The 26,587-nt window shown below is 40.5% G+C and overlaps 1 protein-coding gene across 1 annotated transcript; it reads left to right on the top strand.

Annotated features, from left to right (window-relative positions):
• Nucleotides 1-755: 755 nt before the first annotated feature.
• On the top strand, nt 756-26,138 carry SLC6A18 (solute carrier family 6 member 18). Its single transcript, XM_089518773.1, has 12 exons — nt 756-1,023; nt 3,823-3,963; nt 5,414-5,551; nt 7,094-7,275; nt 8,039-8,149; nt 11,538-11,650; nt 13,255-13,383; nt 17,287-17,443; nt 19,692-19,896; nt 21,325-21,484; nt 24,162-24,318; nt 25,938-26,138. The coding sequence occupies exons 1-12, from the start codon at nt 861-863 to the stop codon at nt 26,118-26,120; spliced, it is 1,839 nt and encodes a 612-aa protein (XP_089374899.1). The 5' UTR covers nt 756-860; the 3' UTR covers nt 26,121-26,138.
• Nucleotides 26,139-26,587: the final 449 nt, after the last annotated feature.

Here is a 26,587-nt window from a genome sequence, read left to right as displayed (position 1 = left end):
TAAATTTGGAGCAAGTGTTTCATGCTTAGAATGTACCAGTTTGGGAGAAGGATAAGCACTCTGAGATTTGCTCAGTGCTTTTATAGCTAGCTGCATTTTATTGTTGTTGAAAGAACGAATTTCCATCTGTACTAAAAGGTACCTTCTTCAACAAGTAAGTTAATAGGTCATATGTGCAAATAGCAGATATATTTAAATAAAGACTGACATAACTAGCCTGGTGTCATTATTAGGTTTTGAAAATATCTCCAATAATCTTAGTTTTTCATAGTTGTCAAGATGTTTGGGGGAACTAGTAAAGAAAAAGTAAAAGTAGAGGTATATTCATAATCTCTATAAAGCCTGAACTTCTATCGGCAATTAACACTTAAGGCCAAAGCACACTGCATAAATATTCTGGTCTGAGGTCACTTTAACTGCCCCGGTTCAATGTAGTTTGTTGTGGCACCCAAGCTCTCTGACAGAGAAGCTAAATGTCTCACAAAATTATAGTCCCCAGAATTCCCTAGCACTGAGCCAAGGTAGTTAAAGTGGTCTCAAACTGGATTATGTCTGCAGTGTGCTTTGGCCTTTAGTCTCTAAAATGAGTAAGGAAGAGCCCTTCAAAATGAATTTAGACCAGTGGTTCCTTGCATGGTCTGAATATTCATGAGGATGTGTGTGTGCAAGTTGCTAAGTGATTTTATGTGGATCCATTCTTTGGCATGATGTCAGAGTTGGAATATTCCACAACCATTGTCCAGAGTTCTCAAGCTGCTGTTTCCTTGTCTTTGATTTGGCAAATGATTGAGGGGTCCAATGGACAAGCTGTTGCTCATTTCAAAGAAACTGCTGGAGAAGGAAACAAATAGGTAGTAAAGATGGTACCAGCATCATCTTCTGATGATCCCAGGGTCATTAAAGATGACGTAAACAGACCAAAGTGGGATAACAAAATCCAATATCTTTTAAGTTGCATTGGATTTGCAGTTGGCTTTGGGAATGTCTGGCGTTTTCCATATTTGTGCCAAACCTATGGAGGAGGTAAGGGACAATTAGCACCAGTTGGCTATATTTAGTTTTGCTATTGCTCATCTAGGCTAAATTGAAATTGGGGCACTCATATTTTATAAGAAACATAATTATTCTATTATTATGCATTGTTTTCATAAAAATGTTTCTCCCAACAGTGGCTATGTGTTTTCTAAACAGTTGAGATCTGAACTGAGATATTGCAGCTAGTGATGGAGTGGTTTGAGCATTGGACTAGGAATCTGGAGAGAAGGGTTCACATCCCTGTTCAGCCATGTCCTTGGGCAAGTCACACTCTCTCACCTTCAGAGGAAGGAAGAGGCAAAACCCCTCTGAACAAATCTTGTCAAGAAAACCCCATGATTGTTTCACCTCAGGGTTACCACAGTCGGAAATGACTTGAAGGAACACAACAACATTCGCAACTCATTCTTTACCATCACCACCCCTGTGCCTTTCAGGCCTTCTTTTTTAAAAGGCCAACCTCCATCATTGGGTCAATGGAATAAAATCATATAATTGACTTAAATGGGTTGGACTTATAATTCCTCCAATTCACTGTGAATGTAACATGTACATCCACCATCACATCTTGGAGGATAAATTGAAGTACGCCAGTTCAAATCCCAAATATTTAAAACAATATGTAACTAATGCCACCCCAGTAGCCAATTTGATAATGGTGGTGGGAACCTAGGTGTGTATCTAAAAAAAAGGATCAGGGCCGGGCTGTATCCCACAGGCCATGAGTTGCCCACCCTTTCCTTGCATAAATGTTATTGTATGTGGTCAGGTTGTTTTCAACTTATGGTAACCCTAAGGTGAACCTATCACAGGGGTTTCTTGGCAAGATTTGTTCAGAAGGGGTTTGCCATTGTCTTCCTCTTGGGGTTTCCATGGCTGAGAGGGAAATTAAACCCTGGTCCCCCATAGTCCTAGTCCAATAGGTGCTGGTCTATGGCCATTAAAAATTCTATTCTATTCTATTCCAGTAGTCAAACCACTACATAGCCTCCAAACTTTAACTGTAAGATGCTCTTTTTGCACATTTTTGCACGACAGGTTTGCCTTTTTATGGTTAACTAGATTGTTAGCTAGCAGGAATGTTGAACTGCAATGAAATGTACTTGACCTGATCATGCAAGTGTTCAGTGTTTGGACTACAGAAGCAAATATCTTTGCTGCTTTCAACAGGTAAAACGTGAGAATGTGTCCTTAATTTTTCAGTTAACTTTAGACACACTCCAACTCTACAATTCACGTTCTGACTTATGAGTGTCACTGAATAACTCACACCTGAAATACCTTACTTGACACCACTACCAATCTCACATACACCACCTAACCTTTGGGTCTTCTTGGAATTCTTATCATCCTCCATTGTTACTGATTGATATGGCTTTATTGCATGGATTTAGTGCCTGAGTGATTCTAGTTATTTACTTTCTCTGACTAAATGGGCATGGATATTTTTATTTTTGCAACAAGCAAGGGAAGCAAACAAGCCTGCTTTTAAGCAACTGAGATAACATAAGATATGTTCAAAGCACATGTTTGTGTACAGTGATTCTTAATATTCAAGAAGTGATTCTAAAGTATGCATTATTCCTTATAGGAAATTATTGTAAATTTTTGGCAATTGCAGAACTGCATACATGTTAAGGTGTCCAACAGCAAGTTTTTTTTTCCTCATGGATTTATTCCTGGTTGCAACTTTCTATAATTATCCTACTTATAAATGAAGACTGCTTGATAAGATCTTAATAATTTTTTCCAGAAGTGTTGTCTGATGCTGCAAAATCAAATAAAGACTGAGTCCCAAGGTACCTGGTAACCTATTTATTATTGCATAACGTGCCACATGTTTATCTGTCTGCAGTCGCACTGCAGAAATAATCCAGTTTGACAGCACTTGAACTGCCATGGCTCAATGCTTTGGAATTCTGGGGTTTGTAGTTTGTTGTGGCACCAGAGCAAAACTGTTAAAAGTTAGTGCTGTCAAACTAGATTGTTTCTGCAGTGCAGATGCAGCTTCTGTTGTTTTAACTGACTGTTTGAACTATGATCATTACAGCTGCTCCAAGGTGATTGCCCTTGATGCTCAAAACCCAAACTGATTAGCAAAGGAAAGCTTGCAGACCAAAATGGACCAATCTGTTGGTTTTTAGATATACAATATTTAGGAAGGTAAATTATTGGCAAAGGAGACACAATTATTCTACCACTGACCAGAATGTAAAATGCTATATGACAGAAGAAAGTAGCTAGAAACTAGAACTACAGCAGTTTCTTAATTTTCCAAGACAAAGACTATATACTCTGTTTTGTTATGCAAGATCCCCTTGTGTCCCTTCAATCCAATTTCTTTGCAATAGAAGTGGACTGTCTCACTTGTAACACAATGGCTGTAGGCAACCTGGTGCCCTCCAGAGTCATGTTGCATCTGTGATCTTTCCCATCATGGCTTTCTCAAAGAGGAGTGTGTTGTGGCTAATGTGAATTGGCTAGCCCCTCCATAGAGCTACATTTTCCACTAGTATTTCATTGGGAACCTTTATTTATTTGCTTTATTATTATTCACTTATAATTTATATCCCACTTTTCTCCCAGTATGGGACCATTAAGTTAACCTAGCACTCCATCAATATGTAACCATATGAACAAATGGTAGATAGACCTCTGGCTCCTTCATTTCTTTCACTATTAGAGCATAGGCATCATTGCCTATTAGATGCTGCTGCTATGAAAATAATGTAAGGTCTGTGAAAGATGAGTCTATGAATGACCTGTGCTTGGCTGTTATGTTTTTAGGGGCATTCTTGATTCCATATGTCATCGCCCTGGTGTTTGAAGGAATCCCAATCTTTCACCTTGAGTTGGCCATAGGGCAGTGCTTAAGAAAAGGCAGCATTGGTGTTTGGACTCAGATCTCGCCTTACTTGGGTGGACTTGGTAAGTTTCTGTAGCTGCTCCTGTGAAACGTGCTAAGAATTGCTCATTCTTGGAAGCATGGATGTACAGTGATATGCAGGAGAAGGAACACTTCGTGTAAGAGCAAATTCTGAGTGCCCATCAGTTTTGAAATGAAGCAGGACTACGCAGAAGGGGTCAAGCTCCTAGAGGAAGCAGGAGGGGAGCTATCTCCTAATAGCCCATGCTTTCTTGCTACTTGAGTCAGGAAGGGTTTCACCTTGCATCACCACCAATGCTACCACACCAGTTACCTTGAATCAGCATGGCTAGACTCTCAGGGATTAAGCACTGTGGGTTCTGGAGAGGTGCACCAGCTACATTTTTGCTGTGGCAATGCAGCAGAAATACTGCCAGACTGCAGCTTTGTAAATCCTCCCAGGCTCTGAACATCTTGCCCAAAGTGGTCCCCACTCCACCCCATGCCACACAATGCTTCAGTTTGAGGAAAGGTGCTTGGAGTGAAGCATTTGGAGTGAAAAGTGGTGGAAAGAGAAGTCTGGGGATTAGAGCAGTAGTGCAGGAGGAGGCAGGGGGCAATGAGTCCATCGGGGAGCGACAAAGCCATAGAAGTGATGGGAAAGTCCTACCTCAGTGACACCCCATTGACACTGCCAGAGTCAGGTGATAGTAGGTGTCTGCACACTGGTCCACATACAGGTACCAGGAATTTGATCAGTTCCCGTGCCATTTCCACCCTTTCAATAATAGCTGAAGCACCCTTGATAAAATGAGACCCATCTTGATGGGCCTTTCTTTAGAAGCAACTGGAAGTGTAGTGTGGGGTAATTAGGGCTTTGCCTTCCCCAAATATTATACTGAAATTTTCCTTTAGTCCCCAAATTTCTAGTATTTCAGTTGAGCATTTAGAAATACAGCTTAGGCATCCAGAGAAAAGCAGATGATAGATTCTTACAAAACTCCAACACTGGCACTTCAAGAATGTATAAAAATATTCTGCATGTTCAAGGGAGCCTCTTCATGCTGCATGCTGCAGGACTCACTGTGTGTAAAAATCCATTCTCAACTTTGATATATGTCCTGACACTATACAGATATTGAGTGCCTCATCAGACAAAAACAAATTTAGTAATCTTGGCTTTTGAAAATTTCATATTTGAAGGACTTTCAAGTGGACAGTTTCTTCACACAATTACAAAGAAATCACAGCACATTACACACTACTGTCAGTTCATATCATTACAGTAGCAGTGTTTTTACACTTGCTTTCATAGCACTTTCGTCTTCAGCATCCTGTTCAGTTATAGTGAAGTTTGATTCATGTCATCATAGTATTCTGTAGGATGTTTGTCATTTGATTTTCTTACTGTATACAACAAACATTTGCAATAGTATCTGTGCTAAACTATAAGCACTGGTTCATCAGTGCCACTTGTTTATGCCTGTTCTGTATCTATTGCATATTCCACAGGTTATGCTTGTATGATGGTGTCGTTCCTAGTGAGTGTCTATTATAATATGATTTTGGCCTGGGTGACATGGTATTTCGTGAACTCTTTCAGAAATCCCTTACCTTGGAGTTCCTGTCCACAAAATGCCAGCAAACCAGGTGAATTCTGAGTGGCTTACTCCTTTACGTTACTAGTGTCTGAAGGGTCGTCCATCTACACTACAGAAATAATGCAGTTTGATACCACTATAAGTGCTGTAGCACCAGCCTGTGGAATCCTGGTATTTGAAGTTTTGCAAAGCCTTCTCTGCCAGAGTGTGGGTGCCTCACAAAACTATAATGACAGTTAAAGCAATGTCAAACTGCATTAATTCTGCAACATGACAGCAGTCTGAGTCATTTTAAATGTGCTTCAGTCCTTTACCTTTCACAGAGCAATGCTGTCAGATTGAAGGGGCTATAGGCAAACTACCTGGAACTACCCTCACCATTTCTTCCCTTCACTTCAACCTTGGCTGCTCTGATTTTTCCACACACCAATTCTGCCCCTGCTTCATGAAAGATCCCAGTAATCCTTCTAAAATACGAGTCTTAAGAACTTCTTGCTGAACTGAAAAACAGACCTGTGAAAAGTGAGTGTACTATGAACTATGCTGCATGCCTTATTCAGTCATGTATTAAAGTGCTGCTAGCACTCATCCATACCAGAAGGCAAGGGAGCAGCTCCATTTTTCAAAAGGCTGTACTTGGCAATGAACAACAAAAACCTTAATTTAGAAAAGCCACTCGTTCACATGGTATCTAGTAAATTAGTTGTATTTGTGAAAGGAGTTATCTTTTTAAAAAACATGGAGGAGAAGAATGCAGTGTATTAATTCAAAATTTTGCCAGTGGAAATGTATCAATAATTTATGTATTAGTTATATTTATATCTCACCTAGTGAGGACAAGGCAGCATGCATGGCTTTTCCCCTTCTTATTTTATCCTCACAACAACAGCCCTTTTAAGTAGGTGACCAGTCCAGATGACTCTCATTCAGAAAAAAAAAAAAAGTTAAGTGCCTGGCTTTCCTGGTTAGTCTTTTTTCAGGCCAGGGTTGCCCAGTGATTCTCATGATTGTGCCTTAGTCGGAATTTGAATCTGGATCTCCCATGTCCCAGTACAACATTCTAACTGCACTGGATGGAGAGCAAGAAAAGGTTTACCATATCAGAAACCTTCTCTTAGAAGCAAGTAACCAATATTAAATTCTAGTGTCTTAAGGAGCTTATTGCTCAGCATTTTAAACCAACTCCAGCTTCCCTGACTGGAGCCAGGACATGGGATGGAGGTGGGGATTATCGCTCACTAAATCGCTGCTGAATCGCTGGCCACCATCAACCTGGGTCCCAGCTGGGTCCAAGCCATGCTCCACCAGCATTTTTAGAAGCCAGAAAGCTTTCCGACTTCTAAAAAGTGCTGGTGAAGCGCAGCTGGGACCCGGGCTGATGGTGGCTGGCAATTTGGTGGTTATTTAGTGAGTGATAATCCCCGCCACCATGCCACATCCCAGCTCCAGTCTGGGAGGCTGGAGCCAATTTAAAACACTGAGCGATAAGCTCCTATCTCATTCTAGTATAGTTCAGTATTTTATCAGATGGAGATGAATAGGCGTGTGGGACTATCTAGTCTAATAATGCCTTCTGTGTTTGTTGTTTCAGAACTCATAGAAGAATGTCATAAAAGCACTGCTACAAATTTTTTTTGGTACAGACACACTTTACACATAAGTGCAGATATTACGCAGAGTGGCCCATTGCTGTGGTGGTTGGTTTTATGCTTGGCTATTTGTTGGATTGTCGTATACATCTGTACGATTCGAGGGATTGAATCAACTGGAAAGGTGCTTACTTTCCTAATCCTTGGTTGTAGTTGTTGTTTAAAAAAAACTTATGTCTTTAATTATGTTTTAATTTGTTGCTTTGAATTTATTTTGTTTGACTGTATCCCCAATAGTATTTTTGGGTGCTAATTTTTTCAGAAAGATGGGGTATACATTTAGGAAGTACATAAATGGTCACATGAGACTAAGGTTATCATCCTGTTCAGCAATTACAATATTATAAGATGAATTTATGATAGCAGAACTGTTGGAGATTCATATATTCGAGCATGTACCACCAAATGTGACCACCAAATGTGATCCCCCAACTAAAGCATTTTTGAGATGCTGAGGATTGGCATGCTGAGAAGTGATGTCTGCACTGCACTCCTGCTCATGGCATGTCTTGGGAACAGAAGTTGTGGCATATATACACATTTGGACCTGATACACTAACAACGATAACTACTTTGGATGGCTAACATCTTTTTTTTATGTTGGGTGGAGATAATGGGGATGGCAACTCAGCATATCTGGAGGTTAGCAGGTTGGGAAAAGCTGGTCTGGGTAGATGGAAGGAAAATTGTACATCACATAGGTCCACAAAAACAAGGGAGCAGCACTTTTGTGTCCACATTTTGTGCAATTTTTTTGTTTCTTTTGGGGGATTGATTGGAACAATTAGGAAAAACCTGACAGATTGTGAGTACTGTTAGGTGATGTGAGCACTAACAGAGACTTTGTTTTCATGCTTGACCATTCTTTTATTTTGCCTTCCACCTAGGCAATATACGTTACAACCACATTTCCATACTTAATTCTAACAGCATTCCTTATTTATGGATTGACTCTCCCTGGAGCTGTTGATGGATTAGTGTACCTCTTCACTCCTAATGCAAGTATTTATTTATTTATTTATTTATTTATGTTGTTTTTTTTGTTGTTGTTGTTCTATATTCTGTTTATTCTTGATGTTCCCACTGGAGTTATTGAAGGGTTGACTTAACAATTATAACCACTTCAGATAGCTAACATCTTCTTTGTTATGTTGGGTGGGGATGATGGGAATGGTAACCCAACATGTCTGGAGGGAAGCAGGTTGGGAAAAGCTGATCTGGGTAGATGGAAGGAAAATTGTACAGATTGTCTAGGTGACCACATCACGTAGCTTACAGTTGTAAACCGCTTAGACACTGTTAGTTTAGTATGTAGCAGTATATAAATGAAGCTGTTTGTTTTCTTAAACAATAAATCAGGAGTGGACAAAGTGTGGCCTTTGGGACACATGAGGTTTCCAGGACCTCTTAGGGGTCCAAAAACCCCTCCCAATACATTTTCTCTAGGGGCATTGTGGGCATTTACATCATGGTGGCCCCTTGTACCCCCAAGGGTCAAAAGAAGTTTGTGCCAACATTTAAAAAATGCTTTAAAATTATGCAAGATGCCCTTTTAGGGACTCCAAAAGGCCTCCGAACATAGTGAGAATGTTTCACTGTCTCCTACAGGGCTTACAGGGGCAATTTTAAAAAGATATTTGTAGGAGTGGTTACAGGGAGGTGCAGCCCTCCAAGATTTTGTGGGAGCTAATACACCCTCTCAGTCTTCCATAGATCCCAACTGCTGCAATAGATATGGGTTGGGATATACAGTGGGGCTTGTAAGCCTTCTGTGAGGAAGCAAGGGTGGCAAGGGGATGTGGGAGGAAAGTTCAGTAGCCCCGATATCCATGGGACACTCCGTGAGCCATGACCCTTTGGATCCAGAGCATCATTTGTAAGTGTCGGTGAAAGAAATAAAACCGTGTTTTAGTATACTATCTCATCAGTTAATATCTTCTTTAGATAGGCTGGGGTATATGATCAGTGGGAACATTAACTAAAGTGTGGCTAGTTCCAGGGACAGGTAGTTGTGTTCAACAGAGAGAGCAGACAACTGAAAAGCTGGTAAGGATTTTGAGGGGGAAGCACAGAAATAGGATTCTGTAACATGGGGCTACAGCACTTAAAGTGGTGTCAAACTGCATTGCAATGAGCCCTTGTTATCTGCTGGGGTTTGGTTCCAGGATCCCCCGTGGATAACAAAATCCATGGATGCTCAAGTCCCATTAAATATAATGGCACAACAAAATGGTGTCCCTTATATAAAATGAAAAATCAAGGTTTGCATTTTGGAATTTATATTTTCTTTGGAATATTAACAAGCTGTGGATGCTTGAATCGATGGATTAAAAAAAACCCAGTGGATGAAGAGGCACTCTGAGTTGTGGATCTAGGAGTGGAGAACATTTGATCATATAGTAGTTGGATTTCAGCTCCCAGAAGCCCCAGCCATTATGACCAATTTTTGTGAACTGTACTGTAATATCTGGAAAGCCAGAGGTGCCCCACCCGCACACTAGATTTTGGACAACTTGAAGTTCTTAAGAACTGCAGGATCATAATATCTAATGGGGCGGGGTTGGTCATGCTTATGGGATCTATTTAACCTTTTTGAAAGGACAGGTGGAGAGATTCCATTTCTTGTTGCTGTTGGCAGGGAGAATCCCTTGCTGGGACTATTGACAGTCATGTATAGATCCACTGATTCTGATTTGTCTGAGAAATCAAGCTTGGACGACCATGCCAAGCCTTAAGAGAATGGAGAGGTCAAAGAGGCCATGCCTTGGCCACCTGTTGTCCACCTTGTGAACACTTTGGTAGGTGACTGCTGGTAACTTTGGCAAGGAGCTATGCTGTGAGTGTGTGGAGTCTCTCTTTCCCATAGCATGCACAGAAGAATCTCATTTCACCACTGGTAAGGAGAGTGTGCTTTGTTGCACCTGAGGGCAGTTGGACAGATCAGTGAATGCCAGGCAAGGCACCTGACATTCGTAGATCAGCTCTACTACACTATTACACTGTCCACCTTCCAATATCTGCTTCCTGAGGTAGCTGCTTCCATCTGGCTGTTGATAGGGCCAGCCCTGATGGAGGAGGCCTTTGCTGAGAAAACATGTGTGCATGCTTAAAACACCCACCACCCACTAACCTCCTACCCCCAGCTGCTTTTTGTATTGCTTCTGTTGCGGGAATATTATAAAACTGGTAGAAGTCAGGGTGCAAGAAGGGACACTCATTCGATCATTTGTAAGGGAGAATCAGCAGCCATGAGAGGAGATACATGCCTCCTCCCACTCATGAACTATGGACCCCAGAATGGGGCTGAGGGGCTTATGCCCCAGGATTATGTTACTGGGAACTGAACTACCCTGATATGATTAAGCAAATAGGACCACCAAGACTCCTTGTATATACTTCAGCCATCTCAGGAATGATCAGTCAGAAGTGTATTAAATGATCAAACACACAAATATTAAGACCACTATTGTAGTTGAGCCTTCCCAGGAATAACAGAGGCTGAATGACATCCATCCTATGCATGCTATTTGGGGGTAAGTTTCCCTGGACACATGGGGGCACTTATAAGTACATATTGTTCTTGTAAGAGTCTTCTTAGTTAAAGAATATTGAATGACAATAGACTAGAGAAGTAATTTGTTCTCCCATTGACTGTGCCCTACTCCTGGTACTCAATACCTCAATCTTGGTAGATATACATGTTTCTGATATTTATTTTGAAAGGTTTGTGTATACAATCCTGTATCTCCTAATATTATCTCCACAGCTTTCATTTTTTAAGGTGTGTTGTGGAGGGATGGATGTGAAAACAGTTCTTATAGGCCTTTGCCTTGAGCAATGTGCTGGGAAAAAGGCAAGATACAAAACAAACAAACAATAACAACGTTCTACAAACCATAAGCTTGTTATATAACTATTGTATGCTTCATTTTGTAATATTTCATTTATTATTGTGCTTTGCTTATGTGGCAATTGCATTGTTACCTGCTTTATTTGGTTGTTGCCATTTTAATGCAATGAATAGAATAGAATCTTTATTACGGCCATATAGACCAACAATGCAATGCATTCTGTGTTCTCCTTGTTTTCTGAAGATGTACCTGCAAGTATCTGCCAATGTTGATCTCCCTTCCCACATCTCACAGTTGTGAGAGGGGCCTCTGCCATGGATTGCTTCCCTGAAAATTCCCTTGGTATTGACACTAACTAATACTTTCTGGAATACTTACTTGGTTGTCACTGTAATGTGTAATTCTGCTTTCAGTTCATTGGATTAAACAAACTCAGAAATGTTTCATTTACTAACAAAGCCAATTGGTGAAAGGGAAATAGTGAGGTTGCACATTTATTTAGCATTACTCTCTTTTCTGTTTATTTGTTTAACAGGTGGGAATCCTGAGCAATCCACGAGCGTGGCTTGATGCAGCCACTCAGATTTTCTACTCTCTTTCCTTAGCATTTGGAGGACATATAGCATACTCAAGCTACATTCCACAAAAGTAGGTATTATCTGTCTGAATTTTGCAGTAGCTGTTGCTCTCTGCTAGGTTATAAAAACTTCCCATTCACAGCTTCATTGCATTTCTTTGAATCCAACCTGCATGTTTATCCTGTCCTTGTTTCATACCAAGTTGCAACCTTTGTAATACGTTTTTGTTGTTGTTGTTGCATGAAAATTCAGTTCTAAGTATCCCCCCCCCATGTGCACATTTATTTATTAATTTGTACCTTCTCCCCCTTCCATTAGCTGAAGTGGGTTTGTGCAGAATTTTCAGATATATGAATTTTAGTTGTTACACAATTGGGTTTGTGTTTATGTGTGTATTCTAGCAAACCACATGAAAGCCTTGCAAATTATATATATTTTAATATAATATATTAAATATATTATATATTTCTTATTATAGCGAGACTCAAAAGGGACAACAAGGCTTGATTTTGTCAAGACTGCGGAAGTATTTGATCATTCATACTTACAAAATAGGAAATTACTGCTGTCAGCAAACTGGTTCCTACATTCCAAATAATTTCGATATGATGCTCCTTGACTATTTTTAAAGACGAGGGGAAGCTGCTTCTTTTCCCCCCTCTCATGCTATTGCCCTGTAGGATGGGTCAGGAGAATACCAGAGATAGGCGCTTTTATTCTTCCTCTAATGCTGGTGTGGGCTAATTTTTGCCTTCATACTGCCCCTGCGGCTCTCACTGGCATGTTGGCAGCACACCAAAAGTAATATCACTTCATTTTTGTTCATAATTTTCATCCATTTCCAGTGGCGATGGAGGGACAAAGGCTTGAGGCAAGTTGTGGAAGCAAAACTGCTGCCATATCCAAGATATTTTTTATATATTTGAGGCCTTTTTCAGGCAAAAAGTAATCCAAAAATTGGACAGGATTTTCTTTTAAAGAAAAATAGTTGAAAAGGCTTTCGAATACTGTCAGAAAGTTACTGTTAGAGGCTGCAAAAGTGGGCTTCAGGGACACATTGTCCCCACCCCGCTCTGCATCACTTTTGTGGATGAATGCCTCCGCTTACAGCTACTTGTATAACAACAGTTGTGTAACGTACACAGTGTGGGGCATGTGAGGAGCCGCTAATGAATGAAAAGCCACCAGTGCAAACCACCACAAGCCATGGATGCAGTTAAATAGAGGACAGGACTCGTTCAAGTAAGTTTGAACAAATCAGTCTGAGAAATATGGCTTTTTGAGGAAATAGTTCCAGTGAAGTCTACTACAAAGCCCTGACTTGGAACCAGAGCTCTTTATGGGCGAGTCTTGCAGTAAATGCTACTGCATGGACTAGTTCAGCATAAAGCTCCATTCAGTCAGACAGTTGGCAAGGCATGCCTTCCTCCATTCAGTTTACTTCACTCACCCCTTCCCAAAAGTCAGTCAGTAGGCTTGGCCATGTGGATGAGGGCAATCTGGGAACTGTTATCTAAAAATGTAACTTCCTAGTGCTGTCCTAGACATTTATTGCGTATATATGTGTATGTGCCTTCATGAATTTCATAGATTTATGCTAGGACTACTTAGATAAACAATTTGGTATTGTCTTTTATTGAGTTTAATTGGTTTATATGGGATTCTTTCCCCTAGAAATGACTGTGAAAAGGATGCTGTCATAATTGCAGCAGTGAACAGTTTGACATCTATGTATGCTTCCATCCCAATTTTTTCAATTCTGGGGTTCAAAGCAACCATGAGCTATTGGGACTGCTTGGATAGGTGAGCCATTAAAATTTAATGCATTAAAATTAGGGACCAATTTAAGCCATTGATCCAATTTTCTTGCTCTTAATATCCTCCGCCCAATTTTTCTTATATAGTATTTTATGATCTTCTGTAATGATTTAAGGTAGCTATACTGAGGGTCATGGGTAGGTAATACCTGAGGGGTAGAATTAAAATAGGTAGCATGGAACACATCCCCACCCCCACAACATACAAAATATAGTAGGACATGGCCAATATATATAATACAGGTATAATTCTTTTCATTGTATTTTATTAAAGACACTTTCAACGGTATAAATGTATGTACACTGAATTACACTGGCTACCTTTTTAACCTTGATAATAGCTTGGCCTTCTGTATTATGCTGGCAAGTTGTAAAAATAATTTTCCTATATCAGATTTAGATTATTTTATACACCTTCTGTCTGTATCATCCTCCTATGTAGTGTGGGGAATTCTGTGATATGAGGGATCCTATGATAATGATCTTTGAACCAAGTTTGGAAACTTCGGCTAGTTCAAAACAAGACAGCCAAGTTGATCATTGGTACATCTAGGGAGTAAGAATATCATATCAACATTAAAATCACTTCACTGTCTGCCAGTTAGTTTCTGGGCAAATTACAGAGCACTACCTTTAAAGCCCTACTTGGTTTGGGTCCAGGTTAACTTTGGGCTTGCATCCTCCCCATATAACCTGTACTGTACACTCAGGTCCTCTGGGCACATTTACTACAACAGGTCAGGACTACTACACTGGCAACAGTTTATCAGAGCTCCTTTTTGTCAGCTGCCCCTAGACTGTGGAATGACCTGCCGGGAGACATTTGACAGCTGAACATACTGTCGAATTTAAAACAGCATTAAAGTCTTCTCTCTTCTGGCAGGCCTACCCGGTTGATTTTAAACTATGCATTTTAAAATGGTATATTTTAAATTCTGTGTTGATGATTTTAATGTGTCCTATGTTTAAGTGCATTAACCTAATGTGCTTAAATGGTTTATGTATTTTAATCTATGGGGATTATCACATGGAGGCTTACTGCACTGAAATCATTGGCAAAACGCTTCAGAAGCATGGAGGTGTGGTAGCCGGTCACGCTTCTAAAGTGTCACTGAGGCATCCTGCTCCTCTCCCGTCAATGAAGTGTTCGCAGAGCAGCCATTTCTTTAATAACGGAAGTTCCTGTTATTAAAGAAATGACTGCTCCACGAATGCTTCGTCGATGGGAGAGGCAAGGGGACGCACTTCAGTGATGCTTCAGAAGTGTGACTGGCTACCAGACCTCCGCACTTCTGAAGCATTTAGCCAACGATTTCAGCGCGGCAAGTCTCTGTGTGATAATCCCCTATGTTGTACCCTATGTTGTAATAATAATAAAAATTATTATTATTATTATTATTATTATTATTATTATTATTATTATTATTATTATTATTATTTCTGAAGTTATTTGGAATAAGGTTTGCTCTCCCTTGCTCCACAGTTACATCCACCAGTGTCTCCCGAACAAGCTGTCTGGAGAGTGATGGTTGCTCTCTTTAAAAATATGGAATAGGACACAGGAAACAGTTGTATGGGGGAGTAGGGATGGAAATATCCTTTTTGTGAATTTCCTTAAGTGAACTTAGTGTCCATTCCCATTTTCACTATTCCCAACATTCCCCACACCAGGTCCCACATTGTTCAGGGACTCCCCTCCCAATTTTAAAAGAGTTTGAAATTTCTGTTAGTAACTCCTGCAATGTGTTTTTGATCTAACTTCAGCCATGCTGAAGGAGTGCCTCACAGAAGTTACTGACATCTCTGTGGTGGAAGGACCTTTCCTACCAGCTGTTAAAAAGTCTGAGATTCTCATGAAGAAGCCCTTATTTGATCCTCCCGATCTGAACCACTTTCACTGTGTTTCTATATATGGTGAAAGATGTGCAAGCCAATATCACCTGTTCAGGTTAGGTGCTCATCTGAAAGACTCTTATTCTAAGGGTGCATTCCCGCTATGATTTAAAGCAAATCACTGATTAGGTTATATCATTCCCATTTGAAACCAGTTCCGATCTTACTTTGATCGATTTCTGTCATGATAAAGTGCGGTAAACACAAAAAACCTGTTTTTTTCCAAACACTAGTTTCCTAGCATTTTTAAAAAAAAGAATCGATTCCAAAGTGTGTTCAGCAAGTGGGAACGATGGATCTGAACTGCATCATTTTGGGAGGGAGGGACTAATGGCAGAGGGGTGTTTACCAACCCTCCTCAGTTTTTGGTAGATCCACCATAAACCCCCCCCCCCCAAAGTTGCCTTTGTGCTTGTAGTGTGACCTATGTGCGCATGACTTTAAAAAAAAATGACAGAAGATTTGATTAATTGATTTTGCAACTACTTGCCTCATTGATTGCAAAACCAATGAATCAAATCTTTTATCAAATATATATAAGCCGGGCTACCCAGGCTGCCACTTACGTCACTGATGATTGACATGCATTTTGAAGCAATGCAAACTAGTGAGGACAACAGCCGTGCCAAAAAAGAATTACAAGGGGATAAAATGAAAAGCTCTGCTTTCATAGTGGGAATGATGGTCCTTTTGGAATCTATTTACCAACACAGAGCGAAGGCGAATCCCAAACCGGTTTAAATGTAAGTGGGAATGAGCCCTAAGAAACCTTTTTCTGGCCTGTTACAGACAGCCAAAATAAAGCTGCTTCGAGTCACAGTGGAGGTATGGTGTTTCAATGATGCATGCGTCCTAAGAGTCCAGAAGTTGCACCAAAGCCACGCTCCAGCCCTAAGGACTGGAGTGTGGCTTTGGTGTGGCTTCTAGACTCTTAGGACGCATGCATCATTGAAACACTATACCTCCACTGTGACTCGAAGCAGCTTTATTTTGGCTGTCTGTAACAGGCCATTATTACTGCAAAAAAAGAGAGAACATTTCTCATGCTTAAAATGATTGCAGACATAATGTCAGAAAGAGCAATCTTGAAAAAATAAATCAGCGTTGAAAAAGAGCAGCATATCTATTACATTTATAGAATCCTAAATGAGGTTTGAAATTGAAAGCTTATGGCACAGTCCCAACTGAGTTTACTCTTCTTTAAAGCCCTCTGCACCCAGTGGGAATCTCTGGGAAGGGAAGTCAGGACTGCAGCCTTATTCATTAGAGACATATTTTCTTCCATAGTAATGTTTTGCATTTTGCTACTTATTGCAGAAGTAAAGGCTAGAACTGCTTTGTTGTATATCTGGAAGGCTGTATGTTCTAGGCCATTATTTTCCCCAAAGTCCCCTAAATCCAGGGCCATATTATCTGGTGCCTCTGGAAGCTGAAGTCATCCGCACCTTAAGTCTCTAGTTTGGAACTACTACTCTTGTTATGAGTATGAATGGGGCTGATGGGAGTTATAGTCAGAAATATCTCAAAGGACCCATATTGGGGAGAGCTGGACTACTGTAGCACATGGAACTCTCCTAGAAGATAGTCTGGGGAAATCCATTGGTTCAAAATATGGCTATCAGGATTTTGTTTGGGATTAGGAGATGTAATAATATTATATCAATTCTTTACTAGCTTCAGTAGCTGATATTTTTTAAGAACTCAGTCCGACAAGGCTGGTTCAGACTTTAGAGACTGAAGCAATCTGAAACCAAGAACAGTCTTTTTGGGGGATGTGGGGAGGTTGTATTTTCTTTATTTTTTATGTGTTGTATTTCTACAAACTTTAGGATTGTTTATAGTCTGGCAGTAAATCTTCACTTGGGCATAGAAGAACTGGTTTTACCTGTATACATATTAGCTCTGTTTTCACATATAGGAACGATGGTTATTGATTGTCTTTGTCATGAACAGTAATAATGCAAATAATTGAGGTCAATCATGGCTTCCCCAACAGAAATATTAAAAACCTCATCAATGCATTTAATATGACACAGTCAAGCATTTCAAGAAGCAACTATACCCGTTGGTTGGATTCTTTGACAGCATCATTTCCAAATAAAATTCAAGGCCTCAATCTGAAAACCTGTGATCTTGAACACTTCCTTGATCAGGTATTGTACACATACCACAAAAACATCTTGTTGTGAAAGAATAGCATAGACAGATCTCATTATTATTTGGAGCTTTCTCTTCTGCTCTATGTGGTCTTCTGTTTAGATTTTAACAAGAAATATGTATTGATAGTAGGGACAGAGAGAGCTATTTTTGGACAGGCCAAGTGCTGTTGTCCATGGATCCTCTTCCATGCCATTCCACAAATTGCATGAGGGGGCAGTTGATGGAGGAGTGAAGCTCAAACGATCAGTGAAAAATTGTTGTCATTGTTTTGGAGGATGGGATCTTGCCATGGATCTTAGAAGGTGGTGTACTTCTTGGGCTGAGTTTTTGCTTAGCCTTTGTGAGCCACATGTACTTTGAACTCAGTCCGACATTAGCGCTAGCTAGAATAAACCACAGATAAATGCGTATGACTTATTAGTCACAGTTGACTTGAATCTCATAAATTTCAGTGAGTAGTCTCTAGGTTATAGCAGGTACAGTGCTGGACTGTAAAAAAGATTGGTGGGATGTTATAAGGTTATGTTTTATTGTTCATGTTTCTGATTGTATATGTTTGATGCTCTGTCCTTTAGTAGAAAGGATATTATAGGCCCCATACAGACATGCCAAAATAAAGCTGCTTCGTGTCACTTTGGAGGTATGTTGTTTAAATGATGTAGGCGTACTAAGAGTCTGGAGGCTGCGCCAAAGCTGTGCTCCAGTTCTTAGGACTGGATCATGGCTTTTGTGCAGCTTCTGGACTGGATGCAGTGCCAGAGGAGTGCTGTGATGCTACCCACCATGTGGTCGGGTGCACGGCGTGACAGCGGCATCAGAACAGTGTTGGGGCATGCGTCGCGTGGATGTCATGCCTCCACTCTGCCACCAGGCCAGCGTTTATTGCCAGTCTGTGGAAGCTGCACATGCAGGCTAGTGAAAAAAAATTCTGCAGAAAATTTACCCATTCCCTGAAAAATAACAACAGCAACAAAACTGACATGTGATTAAAGTGCCACATAACCCTGCACTCCAGGAACTATCCTCAGATGTGGTGAGGGATGCAGTACTGCTGCCAGAACTGATCTGCAAATTTAGGATTCTGGCAGTGCAATTCGTTTCTGTACATGGAATGACAGCAAGGTGATGATACTGCCCTTTGCCTCAGCCAGCCAGCAGTCTTCTTTCTTTCTTTCCTTCCTTCCTTCCTTCCTTCCTTCCTTCCTTCCTTCTGGCATTTGTGTGTTGCCTTTCTGCTTGCTATGGCTCTATTGTACACCATTGTAAGCGATGTACAAGAAGATATACACACACACACACACACACACAGAGGGAAAATATTACAATATGATTTAAAAACAAATTCTTAAACACTACAGTAAAAGCAGCCAGAGCAGTCTACATTCCCATAGATGGCATTTTAAGGAACAAAGTCCAACTTAAATAATACAACCTTATCTGCCTTGAAGGAGCCTAAGAGGGATGAAGCCAGCTTGACATCTCTTGGGAGGGAGTTCCATAGCTGAAGGCTGAAGGCCGCTACAGAGGAAGCCCTACTGTGGGACCTTGTTATCCGCTGAGGTTTGGTTCCAGGATCCCCCGTGGATAACAAAATCCACAGATGATCAAGTCCCATTAAATATAATGGCAGAGCAAAATGTTGTCCCTTATATCAAACAGAAAATCAAGGTTTGCTATTTGGAATTTATACTTTTTAAAAAATATTTTCAAGCTGTGGATGTTTGAATTTTTGGATTAAAAATTCATGGATAAGGAGGGCCGACTGTACAGGCAACAGGACCTCTGATGAGGATTTCAGATCTGGGGCAGGCTCATATGCAGGGAAGCTGTCTTTTAGATATTCTGCCCTCAAGTCATTTAGGGCTTGATAGGTCAAAACCAAAACCTTGGAAACCACTGCAGTTAGTGCAAAACCAGTGATATAGTTTATAGCAGACTCCCAGCAATAATCTAGCCCCATACTATGCACACACTGTAGCTGCCAAACACTTTTCAAGAGCAGAGCCAAGGTGTCTTAATGGCAGCTCTGTTGACAGTTTTTACCACTGGGAAGCTATCATGACTATATTTTCCTCCTCCAGATCATGGTTGATCTGTATTTTTGTCCCCTTTGTCAGTATTGAACAACCACGAATCTCTCTCTGTATTACAATCAGGTAGAATGTAGAAACTGGCCAGCATGGCTGCAATTTTTGTTCAAGTTGTGGATTTAAAAAAAAAAAACATAATATTTTTTGGCAGAGTGCTTCTGGAGCTGGCCTGGCCTTTATTGTATTCACAGAAGCTGTGGTCAAGATGCCTGGAGCCCAAGCCTGGGCAGTTCTGTTTTTCATCATGCTGTTCAACTTGGGACTGTCGTCGATGTTTGGACTTGTTCAAGGTGTCTTGACTCCTTTGACAGAGTTTCCCACTGTGTCCAAATACTTAACTAAGGAGGCTGTATGTGGTAAGAATATTCTTCTGAAAGGTTTTCTACTCAACCTCATCTTTCTTTATCAAAAATTTGTCTTCAGTTGGTAATTCTACCTTGTGTAGTAGCTAATACTATTGTTCAACGTATCACATGAATTGTTTCAGTAACTTTAAAACAACCTCATAAGGTCAGTTTTAGTGTTATCACCGTGTTTCAGGTGGCAGTTAAAGTACAGGGAATAGCTACCTAGTGAATTTATAGCTAAGACGGTAAGTGGAATTGGGGGCTTCTTGGACAGGGTGGAGGTCATTGCTTATTCTCTCAGCACTGTCAGCTTGGTTCTAGATCCAATGAATCCCAAGTCTCCAAATGTTCTTGGAGTAGGGCTCCCAGGATCACTGACCATTGGTCATGTTGGATGGAAATTATTTGAACTCAAGTCTAGTGCTACCTGAGGACCCACAGTAGGGAACCAAACCAAAGACTGGGCATACTGTATGTTTAATGGAGTTATCATATCCTACTTGCAACGGCTCATTCTTTTATGATTCATTAGCTTTCTCTAAAACACAATGTGGGAGGAAGTTAGACAAGAGACAGCTGTCAAACACATATGTATGCAACCAAAAGGCAACAGTGGGGCTTGTCTGGAAGACTAACCAGTTTATTATGCCATGAACTTAAGAGTAATATTAATACTATGTACATAAGGATGAAGTGTGACGAGGGCCCACTTTGCATACATGAAGTGCTATCCCCAGTCCCAGGTTCTGCAAAGGTCTACTTCCACTCATACTGAGACTGAAGGTGAAATGTTGGAAGACATATGATTTCCTGTCTCTCATGAGATTCAGGAATGAGTCACAAACCAGGCGGCACTTTCCATCTACCCTTCTTCTTGATTAACTTTACCCCAGGTCTTAGCTAGTCAACTTGTTGGTGGCCAGATGTGATTTTTTTCATGCTGTCCTCATTGGCCATGGGGGACTGTTTTCCGCCTTCCTTGGACCGGAAGCATGCATCCATAACTTTGTTTAATCTGTAGTCATGAGCTGGTGGAATAACACAAGGGCAGAGAGTTTATAAGCTCCACAGAGAGTGGAATCACAAATCTATCTCAATATGATATATCACAACTTGGGGGGGATGACTTTTTGCGACTACGTCTTCCATAATCCATGCTGGCTGGGAGATTGAGTAGTAGTCCAACGGTCTGATGGAGTTATGCTTTTAAGAGTGGCATTCTGGTTGACGACAGTCCATCCATCTGCTGAGGTTAGTAGCAGCTCCCATTGGCTTTACTGAAGTTGGGGAGGGGTCCAGCACAATTTGCTGCCTTGAGAGGTGGGTTTTAAAGATCTGGTATTAGGCTAGAAATGGGATGGGACTAAAGGTAAACACATATCGGAATGTGAAAGGCTATGTCTTCTTAACTAGAACAATGCATTTTGTCTTCTCTAGGCATAATATGCTTGCTCTCTTTTCTGCTGGGCCTGTGCTTTACTCTGAGATCAGGTAGCTACTGGCTGGAGGTGTTCGATGGTTACGTGGGATCCATGCCCTTGCTGGTTATTGCTTTCTTTGAAGTTATAGGTGTTATATTTATTTATGGAATGAAAAGGTAACTTGGACGTTTTCACATACATGTCTGGATAAGTTTTGAAGTGTTTGACCTTGCATCATCATATTTTTTAATTAAAGCCTTCCTAACAATAATAGCGCTTATACAGCACTTTAGCCTCTTTAGTATTTCTTATACTGGTTCTCAACCAGCCTTAAAATGATGCAAGGTAGGCCAATATTCTTATATATCTGCATTGCAGCTGTAATTATTTTTCTATTCTGTTCTTTTTTTCCTTTTTACTATAAATGAATCTGTCAATTTTGGCATTTCAGTTTCTAATCTTTCCAATCTTATATCACACTCTGGGATTTTTTTTTAAAGTATGTACGAAAAGTTGTACAAATTTTTCAAACACCTTTCTGCAAATACATGCATTTTCCATATAATGTTACCCAATGTAGACATGGACACTGACTCTGGAAGCAATGGCTCAAATCCACATTCGGCCATGGAAACCCCATTGGTGACCTTGGGCATGTCAGAGGAAGGCAAAAGCAAACCCTCTCTGAACAAATCTTGCCAAGAAAACCGTGATAGGTTCGCCTTTGGGCGAATACACAATACACATTTTTGTGTCTCTGTGCTGTTGTAGTATGCCTTCAAATTATTTACAACTTATGGCAGCCCTAAGGTGAACCTATTGTGGCATTTTCTGGGGCTGAGAGTGTATGATTTGCCCAAGGTTACCCAATGGGTTTTCATGGCAAAGCAGGAATTGAAACCATGATCTCCAGAGACATAGTTGTTTGCATGTAGGGGTTCTGCCTGACTGGGGCAGACTTGCAGAGTCTAACAGTGGCATATGGCAGCTTTCATGCCAGTGGGACAGTGAATCTGCTCCTCCAAATGGGCTCAACCCCTTAGATAGCTCTTTTAACGTTCAGACCCAAACCCAGATTACTGCCTCAGTGACATGGCAGCTATCAGCCACTCCTGTTCCTGGCTGTATGCTGCACACAAGCATCTATTCCGATTTGGGGATTCGTTTGCAAATATGTGCATTCAACGCATGGATATCAGATGGTGGAGAGATGGTGCTGGGGATGTGGTGTGCCACCCTGTAAATTCCTACATGCAAACAATGTGTAGCAAGTGTTACAGCTGAGAGGAGAGTCTTTGGCTTTCGTTGCAAAAGGTGTAATTGGTTTCCACTGGCTCAGATACTAGAGAAAGACAGCACAGAAGGGTATTTGTTTTCTCCCTGTTAAATGAACCTGGCTGAATTTACCATTAGCACCATAAAACGGTCCAGGAACTGAATAAACAATCCTGCTTTCTGTTGAGGATCTGGGAGGTTATAATCTTTTTATATGGCTACTTGTATGCTATCTTGACATTAATCTCCCCTATTGGATAACCTGGAAATACAATCTTGGCGTCTGAAGAGATCAACAGAGCCTCTGGAAATGGCCCAACAACACTGGAACTCAGAATATTGGTTATCTCTGTGTTGCAAGGGACAATTTTTGAAAATCACAACATTGGTACTGCTGTCTTATCTGAAGCTTCCAGTCCAGGCATAAAGAGCAAGGCAAAAGAGATTTTTAAAATATTTTTTTATTTAAAAAATGAGTTAGGTTGTAAAGGCACATTGGTCAAGTGTGGTATGTTTGGTCTTAAAAGATTTAGAATTAATTATGAAAGACAGCTACTTCAGATAGTCTCTCAAGGGCTTTAAAATCTTATTAGAACAGACAAAATGAAATTGACTCCCCTGCCTTTTAAGTTTAGGAGACTGCTGATAAGTACTGGAATGGAAGATACCTCTTACAGATAAAAATGCGCAAGCTGCTTAGATAAGCTGCTTAGATTTTCTGCTGTTTGGTTATACTCAGGTGTTGGTGGAACTGGAGATGTAAAGGTCTGGGGGAAAAGAGGGGAAAATTGTTGTTCTTCAGCTGTTTTAGTTCCAAGATGTGAAGGGCTTTGATGGTCAAAACCATTGCTTTGAACTGAACCTGGAAACAAACTGGGAGTCAGCACAGTTGGCTGAGCTCAGACTGAATCTGATCATGACACCTAGTTCTCAGTTATCAAAAAATATATTAATTTATTAAATACAGATTACAGCTCTGTTTTGGGTAAAGTTTTGCTTCTCCCTGAAATGGTAAACTACTGTTTGATCTGGAACAGAAACGTTTCAAGATTAAATGTTTATCCCTATTTTTTGTAGACCATAATTTTAAAATCCCTTCCATAGATGTCACACTGAAACGCTTAAGTCCACCTTCTCCCTTCTGTGCTACTTGAATGTGGAACATTCCGTTATATAGGCCACAAAAAACTATTCAGTTATATTGATTTTCTTCTTTACTCTTGTTGGAGGTGATTAGAGATACAATTCAGGTTGTGCTAAACATGCATTTTCAATGGAAAGGAGTGGAAACAAAGAATGATCTAAACTATTGTGAAGTTGAAGGCTTTCGCAGCCAGCACCCGTAGTTCTTTGTGGGGGTTTTGGGCTATGTGGCCATGATATCTTAAACTTAAGTGTAATGGTACAGAACCTTGTGGCATCTGTCATTTCTGCAAATCATCACTTGATACAAAACTAACCCAGACTGTGTATAAGAACGATACTTAATTGGTGTCATATTTAATAAGATACAGCACAAAGAGTAAGGCACCATTCTCCATTCATTTGTCAATTATTGTAACCAATTTTGGCTCACAGGTTCTGTGATGATGTGAGATGGATGACAGGACGACCAGTGAAATTCTACTGGAAGGCGTCATGGCAAATTATTAGCCCTGTGTTAATGGGTGCAGTTTTTTTGGCGTACATAGCTATTCAGAGGCCACCAAGCTACAGTGCATGGAATCCAGACTATGTATGTTACCTTGGTATAAGTGTAATAAACTCCTAGTCCTTTGTCTTATTTCTCTGCCTAAAATCAGGTATTCACTTCTCAACTCCATCTTGTAGTCATGAATTCCTAAGTTATGACATGCAGCATTAGTTGAGAACCTACAGCATAGTCTACATTTTGTAACTTTACAAATCTGTAACCGTTTCAGAAATGTCTAGGCACAGTCAAGTGGGTTCTGATATGCACTGTGCACTTTGTGCATTGGGCACTCCCATCCTTAGCCAGTGTTTGGATGCGCATTGTAGTCAGTTCCCACTCTGCATTGGGTAGTGGCACAACAGTCATGTTTACTACCATAGTGCAATGGACATCCATATATTGTACTGCCACAGCAGTACAACAGCAGTCCCTCGGTGAGTACAGATATTGAGAAACCACTCAGTTCAATTTTGGACATACACAAGACCATTTACAATGATGTAAGTCAGAGGCAAAATTCCAGCCAACATTTAGAAACAGCATTTTTGGGTAATCCCAGGATAAGAAAATTGGTTCAATGGGGTTGGTGTCTCCAACTAAGGGCTGGTTCACGTCTGCATAAAATTGGGAATCCTTCAGTTTTTCTGCTGCTAGTGTTATCTCCCCTCTCCAAAATATTTACAATCATGTTAGTGAGTTAGGATGGCTTAATTGAATTTATGCCATCATGCTCCATTTTTTGTTTGTTGTGGAGGTTGGAATTCTTTTCTGACCATGCAACAACAAAAATCCCTTCCAAAATTCACCATTTATATATTTAAATGAACAATATTTCCATGTTTGTGAAGAGATCTTGAGGATGACATTAGTGCTTGGAGCCATCTGAAGGAAAATAGCTAGATGGGTCTCTGCTGTTTTCCTTGCTCTCCACTGATATAGAAATGTCTGTCTTGAGAGTGGGGCTGCACCCTTAATGTTTGGGGGGGGGGGGAGTTGTACTGGGACAATTATCATAGCTACATACCACAGTTATGTCTCCTGATGCCTGAGCCATTGTTTTAAAAACTATTATTTTATTGTGAGGCAATGTTAGAGGATAATTTAAATATTTTAAAATATTCTCTGTTATCAGATGTTTTGGAATACAACTCCTACTATCCCTTTCCATGGATCATGTCAGCTAGGTTCTTCTGGAGGTGACATCTAAAACACCTGTAGGGACAAAGGTTCCCTATTCCTGTTCTGAACTAAGCCACTGCTCTGGCTGATAGGCTGGGCTTATTTCAGTGAAATCTAGCTGGTATACATTTGCTGTGCCTGTGCAGGGGCAGGAGAGCAAATCTCTGCCCCTGTGGTGGTGGGCACCTGTGCAACCTATGGCACGTAGATATTACCATCATAGTTGCCAAGAACTCTCCAAGGCTCCTAGCCTGCAGCACACCAGCCTCTCTATAAAAACTCACACCTCAAGAGGACTGTGTTGCAAGGAAGAGCAAGCCTGCCACAGCAGTCTCTATATACTGTATTCATAAATATAGGACAAAGAACCTTTCCCTTACTAAATACTTTCCTTCCTGAACATTGTCTACCTTGCTCAGCTCTCATGTTGTAGTATTAACATTTAAAGTTAATTTCATGCAGTGTAATTGTTTTTCTTGCAGGAACATTTCCCTGTGAAAGAGCAAAAAGGCTATCCTGGGTGGATTGTGTTCATCTGTGCCTTGCTCACAATTACCCCATGTGCAATCATCCCAATTGCAGCCATACATCATTTTGGGCAAGTTATGTGGGCAAGGAAAGAGAAGCAAGCTCAATGTCCTTCTAACAACCCAACAAGTACTTGATCTTACAATCCTGCAACAATCCAGGCACTTCAGTCAGCCCTATCCTGTTTGTTAAAAATAATATATATTAATTTTTAAGGCACTCTCTAGGAGTTCAGAGGTAACATTATCTGTATAAATTGCTGCTAGACCTTAATGAAAGTAATAAGTATTCTAAAATAAATATACCTTTTCTATGGAACTGTTGAAGACTGAGAATGGCTCAAATATTTATTTCAAGCAGTTTTACTCTATCCTTTAGTCAGAGATTTTGGGGATTGCTGCCCAATTTAGTATTAGTGCCAGAACTTATGGGAGGAGGGAAATGGTGGCCCAATGCTGTTTAGCTTCCATTGCTTGGCTGGGGAATAAGCAGATATCAGCATCCTGAATCTTCTTTGTAGGTATGTTGGTGGAGATTTACACTTTGTCAGCACTGAAGATAATATATCATATCACTGCATTTTGATTTGCTTGCCTGGAAAGAA

Source organism: Sceloporus occidentalis, unplaced genomic scaffold (assembly GCF_023333645.1).
Source record: "Sceloporus occidentalis isolate IW3139 unplaced genomic scaffold, rSceOcc1.0.p SCAF_3, whole genome shotgun sequence".
NCBI lineage: Eukaryota > Metazoa > Chordata > Lepidosauria > Squamata > Phrynosomatidae > Sceloporus > Sceloporus occidentalis.
This window is presented reverse-complemented; position numbering and strand designations above follow the sequence as displayed.